This window comes from Centropristis striata, chromosome 11 (assembly GCF_030273125.1).
Source record: "Centropristis striata isolate RG_2023a ecotype Rhode Island chromosome 11, C.striata_1.0, whole genome shotgun sequence".
Taxonomy (NCBI): domain Eukaryota; kingdom Metazoa; phylum Chordata; class Actinopteri; order Perciformes; family Serranidae; genus Centropristis; species Centropristis striata.
Genome location: NC_081527.1, coordinates 27444602 through 27457369, shown reverse-complemented (window position 1 = coordinate 27457369; position 12768 = coordinate 27444602). Strand labels below are relative to the sequence as shown.

The window sequence follows — 12768 nt, the reverse complement described above, 5'->3', positions numbered from 1 at the left end:
ATGTTTTCTGTGGACTTTTTGGTACTTTTTAAAACTTCATTAATCATTGTTTTCAGCCATTTGGGCAGGTGTGGCATGTCTGAAGAGAGGTCAGCATCTCAATAAAGTTTTATACAGATATTCATGAACAGTAGTAGCCTTGCATTGCCTGACTAATTTTGTAAATGCATATTAGTCTGGAACCTCTGGGTTCATTTTTTGATTTTCAAGTGGTGTTATCAACAGTGCAGAAATAAAATGCCTCTGAATAGACCTATGACCAATCAGAGCAATTAAAGCATGGCCCTCATTTAATCGGAGCAATGGAGCGTGTGACATGACGCTGAGTGACATATGCAGGTTGGGCCGGTGCGTGATCTGTTTTCATGCAGGACAGACATGGTTGGAAATTCACAAACTTCCTGAAACTACAGCTAAACAGGCAGTAGGAGAATCTTGATTCATATTGGGGCCTCACATTTTCTGTAGTTTAGCGTAAAAAACAATGAAACACTTTGGTTGAAGGTTCAGACATCATTCGTTTTGATTTGATACACTTTACAACACAAGGTATCGAAACACCACGCTTGTTGGGAAATATACTGAGGAAACCTTTAAAATTAAATTATCTGACTCCAACACAAAATCCTCTCCTATTTCTCTGTGGAGATCGTTTGATGGGGAATGATGAGCAGGAGACGTCCAAGTTCTCAGTTTAACTTCCCTTTATTACAATACGTCAAGAAATGTGCAGCTACAGAGTCTCTGGGTTCAATATACACTTCCCTGACAACACCTAGGCTAGTCAGTTCATGAAGTCTGGACCAGTGTATTTTCCCTGAACCCATTGTATAGCCTAACAGAACTTTACTAAGAATGTAGGTTGATCTTATGCAAACGTGCCTCCTTTCGATCAGCTGATTTGTCAGTTTGTCAATACGTGGACAGTCATATCACTAAGCAGATGTCATGTATCTCTCTGTTCAGCACATCATATCCGGTGACCTGACCTGCAAAAAACTGTCAAATCACAAATTCCTGCTATAAATAATAATAATTCCTGATATAAACAACCTGCAGAGATATCACTGGAGACAGAGATTTTGCAACAAACATATCCACATAAAATATATATTTTTGTGAAAACAGAATCTGCCCTAAATAGGGCAGAGAAAGTTCAAGCAGATGGAGTAAATGTATTTAGTTGAATCATAGTTTAAAAACAATATTAGCACATGAGAATTGTAGCAAAGCAGCTCGCATTATTAATCTATAAATGCACAGAGAGAGGGCACATACACAGATAGTGACTTACACACACATATCTGTGTGTGTAAGTCACTCAGACATGAGTGTGGCATTTGATCAGACATAATGAGCAGTACTCAGACACTCCTGTTGTCTGTCTCTGTGGATGAGGATCACTATCTGTTGACGCAGGTCACTATCTATGATGCATAATTCACTAATTGTGTATGTAACCTCTCTCTGTGCATTCATAGATTAATCATGCAAGCTGCTTCGCTACAATGATCATGTGCTAATATTGTTTTTAAACTATGATTAAACTAAATAGATTTACTCAAAAAAAAAAAAAATACAGTGAACGTATGTAAATGTAAATATCAGCAAAAACTGTAATTTATACTGAATAATCCCATTATTTTTAGGATAATTGTGTGTCTGGTAGGAGGCCCCAGAACACGGTGGAGGGATTATATCTCTCTCCTGGCCTGGGAACACCTTGGGGTCCCCCAGGAGGAGCTGGTGGTTGTGGCAGATTGTCTGGAATGCCCTGCTTAGCTTGCTGCCCCCGCGACCCGACCCCAGATAAGCCGAGGAAAATGGATGGATGGATGGATGGACATTTATTCCATCTGCTTAAACTTTCTCTACCCTACTTAGAGTAAGATTCTATTATCACAAAAAAGATATATTTTATGTTTTATTGTTTTGTTGCAAAATCTGTAAGTCATATCAAGGCAGGAGTTTGGGTTTTGAGAGTTTTGTTAACAGGTCAGGTCACGGACATGGTGAAGATAACTGTCTTCTCTGCTTGGTGACAAGATGTGTCCATGTATGCAATAAACCGACAAATCAACGGATTGAAAGGAGGCGACTTCTGGAGAGTTCAACCTACATTTTTTTAATTAAACCTCTGTAGGCTATAAAACTGGGTTTAGGGAAATAAGACTGCGTTCAGCCTCCATGAACTGACCAGCCTAATGTGATGTCAGGGACGTGTAGTTTGAACCCAGAGACTCTGTAACTGCACATTTCTGAACGTATTGTAATAAAATGAAGTTAAACTGAGAACTCAGACGTCTCCTGCTCATCATTAAATGATCGGCGCAGAGAAATAGGTGAGGATTTTGTGTTGGAGTCAGATCATTTAATTTTAAAGGTTTCCCCAATGCATTTCTCAACACGGGCCACCCGAAATAAACTTAATAACATCCCACAGGCCACGATAGACAACCTGATCAACTCCATGAAGGCGATGTGTTGCTCTGTGAAATGCAAATGGTGGACACGCAAGATATTGAACATTCAGTTTCTTCAACCTGACCCCCAACGTGTTCAAAGGATTGTCACTCCTTTGCAGATGCTTATATCAAGATGTAATGGACGTTGATCTGCACTGTAAAAAAAATCTGTTTAATTTATGGTAAAATACCAGCAGCTGTGGTTGCCAGAACTTCACCGTAAAAAATACAGTGAACGTATGTAAATGTAAATATCAGCAAAAACTGTAATTTATACTGAATAAGCCCATTACTTTTAGGATAATTGTGTCATCATGGTATTACTCCATTAATTTTACATGAAAAATGGATATTTTCACATCGAAAGTGTGTGTTTTCTACAGTTTTTATGCTATTCTTTGATTTACAGTCATTAAAAGTATCTACTACGGTGATGTACAATGTTTAATTTTACACTCTATTTCTGATCCAATTTGACAGTGTTTTACTGTAATTTGTGAATATTAGTCATCAAAAATGAATTTTGTCAGTGATTACAAACTATACAGGATGTAGGCCAAGGCCGGCTCTACGCTGGGGAAAGAGGGGGCCGAGCCCCCTTAAATAAATTTCTAGCCCCCTCAAATCAAAATTTTAGAAGTTGAGAAAGCACATTTAAATATACTCACAAATTCATATACATTACAATTTGACAAAATGATCTGCAGTAGCGGAAAATTTGTCGAAAAAGGGACACAAGATACATGATTGTTGGTTGAAATCTGGATGAAGGACGTTTTATTCTATTTATTTTTATAAAAATCCCCCCGAGGGATTGCCACCTTATTGTGGTCAGGGGTTTGCATGTCTCAGTGACCTTAATAGCTAAACCAGCAGGAGCTTAGGCTGCGTTTAGACTGCAGGCGAATCTGATTAAATCAGATTCCTACTCAAATCCGATTTTTAGGGCTGACTGTCCACACTGTTTTTAGCAAGTGTCCAAATCGGATATGGCTCTGTTCAGAGTTGGCCACATTATTGACTGATCTGACAGGTTGCTGTAGTAACGGCATCAGACGCTCTGACGTCATATAATTGCGAAAGGGGCAAGAACAACAACAAATGATGGAGGCAGGTCACCTGCCTCCATCATGGCCTTATCACTGTCCAGTAGAGGTGCAGAACATCTCAGATGCACCAGGGGAGAAACTGGGCGGATGGACACCCCGTCAGGCCCGTATGAGTTGGGCGCAGCTGCCGGTGGACACTTCGTCTCTGCGATGCCCGCGATACACGTAGAGTGACGTCACGGACAGTCAAAACCGATCTGAGTGTTTGAAGCGGTTCAGACTGAGACGCATCTGTCCAAATGCGATTTGAAGCTATCTCCCGAAGGTGGTTTCGATCCGGTCTGCAAAAATCGGATTCCGTGTGATTTGTGACTGTTCAGACTTCAAAAGAGCCATCCAGTTCCAATCTGGATGGGCTAAAAATCGGATTTTGGCTGGCAGTCTGAACGAGGCCTAAGTCTTCAGGTGGGACACCTGGACAGGTCTGAAGGTAGACGCCTGACAAAGTGTAATCCACTTCTCCAGGTTGGGGTTGGACACATAGACCCCTTTCAATGAAGAAAGCATCGTTACTATAAGCACAGAAAAAAAGGGTCTGGAGCATGATGTGTACACATGATGCCCCCTTCACATTTCTGACTGCCCCCTCATATATGCTGCCTAGAACAGGCCCTGATGTAGGCTACTACATCCCTGTAGGATCTCTATTCAGTGCACTGACCTGTATCACATTGTCCAAATGGTTTATGTAGTTGTTGCAGGCTTCCCAGGTGAGTTTGATGCAGACTCTGGCAGCAGTGTGACGGGGGGCGTTGTCTAAAAGAACGGTGAGGTTTTTACATGCAACCAGTGATTACTGACATCAAAGAGACTCCTGTACTTTGGAAGAATTTATGCATTGGCATTTAGAAAGAGAAAGAGAAAGAGTCTCAAGTATGTCACCAGCCACTTTCTTATTATCTCCTTCTCATAAAAGCCACAATCCATAATACCTGTGTTGAGGAAACCTTTAAAATTCAGTTATCTGACTCAACCAGAAAATCCTCTCACTTATTTCTCTGCACAGATCGTTTGATGGGGAATGATGAGCAGGAGACGTCCAAGTTCTCAGTTTAAAGTAATTTTATTACAATACGTCAAGAAATGTGCAGTTACAGAATCTCTGGGTTTCCAGCTACATGTCCCTGATTTACATGATTAAGGCGGATCAGTTCATGAAGTCTGGACCCCCTATAATTTCCCTAAAACCCAGTTTTATAGCCTCACAATGTTTACTGAGAATGTAGGTAGATCTCTCCAGAAGGTGCGTCCCTCTCCAACCGTTGATTTGTCAGTTTTAATCAATATTGTGGACACGTCATGTCATCAAGCAGAGAAGACAGTTATCTTTTTGCTCAGCACCTCATGTCCGTGACCTGACCTGGAACAACTTTTGAGACACAACCTCCTGCCTTGCAGAGATATTATTGGAGACACAGATTTTGCAATATCCACATAAGATATGAAACGTAAAATATATATTTTTGTGAGTATATAATCTTACTCTAAATAGGACACAGAAAGTTTAGGCAGATCAAATAAATGTATCTAGAATAATCATAGTAAAAATAAAGCAACATTGAGTCTTGCCATCAGCTTCCCTCTAAATTTCTGGCTTGAAACTCCATACCAGATTTTTTTTTTTTTTGATGATGATATTCGGCCCAGTAAAACTGGAGATATTGTCAAATATATTAAGTATAAAAATATAGAACTAGATATTATCCTCATTTTACCTGTTATATGTTAAATTTGCAACCCGTGTTCATATTTGCAACATGTACATTTCTGTGTGTGAAACATAATTTTCAAGATCAAATTTTATGTTTTCCTTTGTTTCTTTTAGTTTTAAATTTTTGATCAAGTAAGTCAAAGTTAAAAATGAATTATCAGGACATATAGGTGAGGTAACGCTGAAAAAAACTGATGCCAACATGGCATGGTAAAGATTTTTAAACAGATTTTTTAACGGACATAATAGCCCAAGATTTCAGAGGGTTAATCTATAAATGCATAGAGAGGGGGCACACACACAGTTAGTGAATTACGCATGCACAGACAGTGACCTAGTCAATCAGATAGTGATCCCCATGCACAGAGACAGACAACAGAGACAGAATAAGAGACAATTCTAACACCTGTTATTGTCCCCAGTATAAGGAGTGTCTGAGTACTGCTCATTATGTCTGATCACTGTAGAAAACCGAGACAGAATAACAGATTATTTCTAACACCTGCCGTTGAAATAAACATGTGGCACCTATAAAACAATAAAGTATCGTTCGGGCCAGACACGCCTTTTTTTGCCCCCATGTGTATCACAGAACATATCTTGTTTTGTGGCCTGAATCAAAGTAAAAAAGAGTCGGAAAGTCACTTTATCAATACTCTTCCCCTTGTGTATTTCTATCAGTGTTGGAATGTATCTGTTGGCGTTTTAAAGCAGTCATGGAAAACTTCTGGGCTCTGTGAAACTACAAAGAAAACATTTTTTATCAGATCTGGCTGAAGCATTACACTGGCTCTGCAGAAAGCTCCTTTATTAACAGTGCGCTGTCTGTTGGATTCAGGGAAAACAAAGGCTGTTTTACTGCTGCAGTCGGTTTAGCCGGTCTGATACAACAAAGAGTCAGCGCCTGCAGTGACCATTAAAAAAAGAAATCTAATGCATCAGTGGGGTTTTGGAGAACAGCTCAGAGTAAATGAGAGCTGCACAGTAAGTGAATAACAGTAACATCCTGCTTAGTTTTAATGAAACAAAGACTGCAAGCTTTCAGTTCAGGCATCAACACTCCTTCAGACTGAAAGCTTTTATAGCAAACGACTGCTGTAGTGGCTTAGAATTCATTAATGGCAGACAGAAAATACAGTCTTTTAATGTATAATAATTCATGCTTGAACCTGCACTAACCCTGTGGAGTTTTGGGCTATTTTGTCTGTTTTTTTAACACTTTTCATTCTGTCACTTAAAAATGTTTATCATGCCACTTTGGTATCATATTTTTCAGCACAACCTCATCCACGTGACCTGGTAATTATTTTTATTTTTTTCAATATGTATTATACAGTCCTTAACAAAATCTTAAGACCGGGGGAGAAATTACAAGGGTTGTAGAGTGACAGGTTGTAAGTAGAGTTTCAAAATGTAAAAAGAATAAACAGGAGCAAGAGACAAAAAAGCAATTCATCGAAAAAATGGACAGAACAGGCTGTTCAGCAGCTGATCAAAAGTTTAAGACCATAGCCTTAAAAAGTCAAAATATGTGTAAAAAATCTTGTCCATCCATCCATCCATCCATCCATTTTCTTCCGCTTATCTTGTTTTCTCATAATTTTCCATCAGACATACTTACTGCCATGACCCCCTAATTGAAAAGGCAAAAATGCTTTCCATCTTTGAACATGGCTTATTGTTGAGTTGCACGAGCAAGTACTCAACAAAAACAGTGGGGCTACTCAATACTGAGTCCTTTTTTGACACTTCTTGTCAATTCTGTTTTTGTTTTTTTAAGGCTACGGTCTTAAACTTTTGATCAGTTGATGTACAGCCTGTTGGAGTTTAAATGCAGTTTTCTAATTGTCAATTCTTTTTTAACCTCTTGCTCTTGATTATTCTTTTTGCATTTCGAAGCTCTACTTACAACCTGGTTATGTTTTACCAACACGAAATTCCAATACTTGGAACCCCTACTACTACCCCTGTTGTAAGATTTTTTTCAGAAGTGTATGTTAAGACCTAATTTCTATCCCCATTTTTTGTGAAAAAAATTAAATGGGAAATTAAACTTGCGTTTTTGTTTTTTTGAATGATCTATGTCATTATAACTATGTTATGCTGCACAAAACATTTTTGTGTTGTTCCAACCTCTAGCCATGCTTGTGCTGACTCCATAGAGCTGCAGAACTTAAAGAGTAAACCGTAAATAGAGCAAATAAAATCTCACTAAAATGGCATTTTGTTGTCCAGAAGTTAAGGGACTGAAAGTGAATTTTACTTAGATGTGAAGTGGCTGACAGAGTTAGCGTTGGTGAGCAGCTTCAGTCAACACTGTGCACATTTAACAGACAATAACAAGAATACAACTTAGTCTGACAGTGTGTGAATATGAGCAACATAAACACGTTTCTCCTCGTTGAAGTTTTAGTAGAACTCTGTCGCCCCCCAGTGGTTATGGGATGGAATGAAGACAGGCCCAAGCCTCCATGGGGCCCTAAGCAGAATTCGCCCTCTATTTCTGCCAATAATATTGGTTGTTGATCATTCACACACCTACTATAAACTCATTGCGGCCCTAGCAGTGTTGTTTACATTATCATTTGTCAGCCTGATATGTCTTCACACATTTATGGGGGTGGCCCAGTTAATTACATAAATAGTACTAATGAATGAATGATGTCCAGGGCGTCACATATGGTTTTTAATCTCAAAATGTAGCACATTCAACTAGAAGAGTGAGCTAGGGTTGATTTACACATCGTTCCAAATGGTAAAACATTATTAAAAAAAACTACATTATATATATTTAAGTAAAAGTGTCATCTGGTTTATTATTTTTGGCTTCAAAAAAACTGCAACAGCAATGTGCTTAAATAAATTGTAGTGCAAGAACAACAATAAAGAGCAACAACAAATAAAATCACTAAGAAATATCTATATATCTCTATATATCATATAACATCTTTACTTCTTGACTAAGTCAACCAGCTCTGCTTGACTTTTTCCCAATTGACTAACTGTCTATAGGTATAGTGACATGCCTTATGGGGAATCTGAGAGGAATAATAAATATATTTTTGAATTGCTCTCGGGGCCCCCAGTTCGCTTATGCCTTGGGCCGGCTCTGGATGGAAACATAGATGATAGGATAGTGGGGTTTTTTTAGACTGAATAAAACCGCTGCATTCTACAGTATCTGCACATGACTACAGCATGATTAGAGTTAGGGAAAGACATGGTTATACAGATTAATAACTTCATAAACCGACACATTGTTTGACAGAACTTTCACTGACACTGTTACAGAAAGTGTCTGTGCCCTTCCAGACAGGATATTAAAATTTTAATAGTGATTGAAAGTACTTCACATCAAGGTAAATAGTTTTGGGTTTTTCATTAGTTTTAATTTCCTCGCGCTTTTTATGTTTTTAGAGTGTATTAGAAAAATTGCATGAGGAAATAATTTTTTAATGGGTTCAGATGGACTCTCTCCCTGAACCCATTAAAATACTAACATTTGTTTACAAAACATGCTGGTCGATTTCCTCCAGGGAGTCCCGCCGTCCTTGATCTGCTGATTCGCCAGTTTTAATTAATACAATGGCACTTCATGCCACCTGGTTGCTTGCTCCCCCGGACAAGGCCATCCTGACCTGGCCTCTTCTCCAGAACATTCAACAAAAACCTCCTGCCTTGTTATGTCTTACAAAGATATTATGTCTTACAGAGTCAAATATTTTTCTCTGTCTAACATGGATTCTAAAAGTCTAAAAAATATGAAACAGACAATGAAATATATGTTATAATATTAACACACAAACATAATCATTGTATCAAAATCATATTGCCTGATTTAATATAAATGCATAGAGATATTTACCAAGGCTGACCTGATAGTCAAGCACAGAGACAGACACAGAGTCAGACAACAGAGACAGACACAGGGACAGACACCAGAAAGTCAAACAACAGAGAAGCAGAAATAAAGCATAAAATCATTTACAAATATAGAAAATAATCAATTATTTTAACAAGCGAGTTTGTTAGTTTTTATTCGTTTTTATTTTTTTGAAAATACTTAGTTTTGGTTTAGTTTTTTTTAGTTTTAGTTTTTTAGTAATGGGGTATTTGTTGGGTGTGAGATTCAAAAAAGTCATAATAAATGTTTCCTTTATTTCTTTTGTCTGATCCATCTCAGCCCCAATAAGGTTATTAAGTCATAAAACCAGATAGATTAAATATATTTCATACCAACCAAAAAGGTTAACGTCTGAAAAAAGTTGACAAAGACGAAAACGAAGGACATTTTCACTATATTTTTAGTTAGTTTTGTAACCACAAAATAGTTTCAGTTAATTATCGTTTTTATTTTTATTTATTTTTTAAACTCGTTTTTATTTCTTATTTCAGTTAACGAAAATGTTTTTCAATTACAGTTTTCGTTATTTCGTTAGTTTTCGTTAACTATAATAACCTTGGTTCACATTTAGATATATAATTACATTTTTGTTAAAATCTTCTCTGCATAATGAAAAACTGCACTGTCCCTTTAAGAGATACCTCCTTCTCAAAGGCAGGAAGAGGAAAAGTTGACAGCCCCGCCCCTTTTCCTCCCGCTTGAACACAAACAGAGCTGAGGAGCGATCAGAGCACATTAACATATCTACAGCAACAAAAGAAGCAGATTTCTACTTAAAGTCAGAGACAGAGAAACTCTCACACAATTGAAATGGCGCAGAAGGTAAAGTTGGACCGGGAAACCTTCTCTTGTTCCATCTGTCTGGATCTACTGAAGGATCCGGTAACTATTCCCTGTGGACACAGCTACTGTATGAACTGTATTAAATCACACTGGGATGGAGAGGACGAGAAGGAGATCTACAGCTGTCCTCAGTGCAGGAAGACCTTCACACTGAGGCCTGTCCTGGTGAAAAACACCATGTTAGCAGATTTAGTGGAGGAGCTAAAGAAGAGCGGACTCCCCGCTGCTCCTGCTGATCACTGCTATGCTGGACCTGATGATGTGGCCTGTGATGTCTGCAGCGGGAGAAAACTGAAAGCCACCAAGTCCTGTCTCATCTGTCTGGTGTCTTACTGTGATGAACACCTCCAGCCTCATTATGAATCCTCTGCCTTTGAGAAACACCAGCTGGTGGAGCCCTCCAAGAATCTGCAGGAGAACATCTGCTCTCGTCATGATGATGCCATGGATATGCTGACCTACAGTGATGATGACGACTCTGAGCTCGGAGGGACTGAGATGTATTGGGAGATTGAGACGACTCGACAGAACATCCAGAAAATGATCCAGGTCAGAGAGAAAGATGTGAAGCTGCTTCACCAGGAGGTGGAAGCTATCAATCGCTCCGCTAAAAAAGCAGTGAAGGACAATGAGAAAACCTTTAATGAGCTGATCAGTCTCATGAGGAGAAGAAGCTCTGAGCTGAAGCAACAGGTCAGATCCCAGCAGGAAACTGAAGTGAGACGAGTCAAAGAACTTCAGGAGAAGCTGCAGCAGGAGATCACTGAGCTGAAGAGGAAAGAGGCTGAGGTGCATGAGCTCTCACAGAACAGACAGGTTGTAATGCGTAGCTACTACACACTGTCACATTTATATGAATATGTATCCAGTTTATCCAGCGTCAACATCCGTCCTCTGAGTTACTTCGAGGATGTGACAGCAGCTGTGTCAGAAGTCAGAGACAAACTGCAGGACGTCCTGGAGGAGAAGTGGACAGATGTCTCACTTTCTGTGACTGAAGTGGAAGTTTTACTGCCAAAACCAGAGCCAGAGACCAGAGCTGGATTCCTAAAATATGCATGTGAGCTCACACTGGATCCAAACTCAGCAAATAGACCACTGTCATTATCTGAGGGAAACAGGAAGATAACATGGGATTCTCCTGACGACCCAAAAGACAGACCTGTGCGGCTGCAGGTCCTGAGTAAAGAGAGTCTGAGTGGACGTTGTTACTGGGAGGTGGAGTGGAAAGGGGAAACGGTGAGTGTCGCAGTTGCATATAAGAACAGTCACGAAACAAAGTCCTTTAACGTTGCATTTGGAGATAATGACAAATCTTGGGCCTTAGATTGCCATGCTCGTACTAGATTTCAGCATCACCCTTACTACCAGCCCATCTCATGTCCTAAACCCTCCAGATTAGGAATGTACCTGGATCACAAGGCAGGTGTCCTGTCCTTCTACAGCGTCTCTGACACCATGACTCTCCTCTACAGAGCTTTAGCCATATTCACTGAGCCGCTCTATGCTGGACTGAGCTTCTATTGCTTTGATCCTGTTACTGTTGAGTTCTGTAAACTCAAGTAAACAGAATCAGCTGACAGTTGATTGTTGTATGGGGGCTCTCAGTGTTCATGATGGAGTTTGTTTACCTGCACGGACATTGCTCTATCATGTTTGAATATTTGCATTGATGATAGATATTGACACAGATATTTGTTTCTTGAGAGAACGTGCCTTTATCTTCCATATTTTGTTCTCACCACTTTGTAAATTTGCAAAGAAATTCATAACTATGTAGACTTTTTTTCTTCATGATTCCAATGTTCATAATTCTTTAGGACTGGTTTTATTCACTGATGGGATGTGTGGACAAGCTTAAGCTTTACAAAATGAATAAACATTAAAAAGGTATTTTCTTTTTGTCTTCATTCCAGAGTATGATACGAAGATGTTTGACGAAATTTGTAGCTGACAGTATAAGTAAGACACTTTTCCTCCTGAAACACTAAAAAGTACAAAGTTTCAAGCATTTATCAGTCAATAGATGTGGCAGTTTTCTTCCCTACAAAGTCTAACTGCAGTAACTACACAAAAGGTAAAACTGAGAAAAACTGCTTTAAAGTTTTGGGTTTTTTTTACATTTTTTAACCGGCCAGCCAAAGTGGTCAGTGATATGACACTTATTTCCACATGAATTGATGATGGAATTTTTATGCTTAAAAATCATGATTTATTTGACCTTTGACCCCAAAAAGTTAGTTAAACATTGCTGTCGAAGGTTCTAATAGTAATGCAAAACCAGAGTACAGTAACAATAATGTTGTTGTGTTCTTTCAGCTTTTATATTTTGTTGAATAGGGAAAAAAAAAATTCTAATTGATTTTCTTATAAGTTAATTTAAGTGTTTAACAACTATATTCAAATATTTGCATAATTAGAGTTAATATGATAAGCAAATGTTATATGTTAGTCTCAATATAATTTTATCTCACTTTTTTTACTTCATCACTATCTAGATAATAATTTCCCCTTTGAATAAACTTATAATTTCTATTATTTTTATGTTTCAATTAGTATATATATACAGAACAGACGATGGTAAGTGCAATTACTGCTTGGTTTTGATTTGAATTTTGTGGTTTTTACATAAATATTTCTCTGAAATAAAGTGAAATTGAAATCTCAAACTTTGTCACAAGATAAAACAGACATCAAGGAGTGAATTTTTTGTTGTTTTTGTTAAAAATTATTTTA

General features: G+C 38.4%; 1 protein-coding gene across 1 annotated transcript; it reads left to right on the top strand.

The window, feature by feature from the left end:
• Window positions 1-9909: 9909 nt before the first annotated feature.
• Window positions 9910-11822, top strand: LOC131980657 (tripartite motif-containing protein 16-like). The gene has a single exon (XM_059344940.1). It carries the CDS (start codon window positions 10000-10002, stop codon window positions 11596-11598), a length of 1599 nt encoding a protein of 532 aa, XP_059200923.1. The 5' UTR covers window positions 9910-9999; the 3' UTR covers window positions 11599-11822.
• Window positions 11823-12768: the final 946 nt, after the last annotated feature.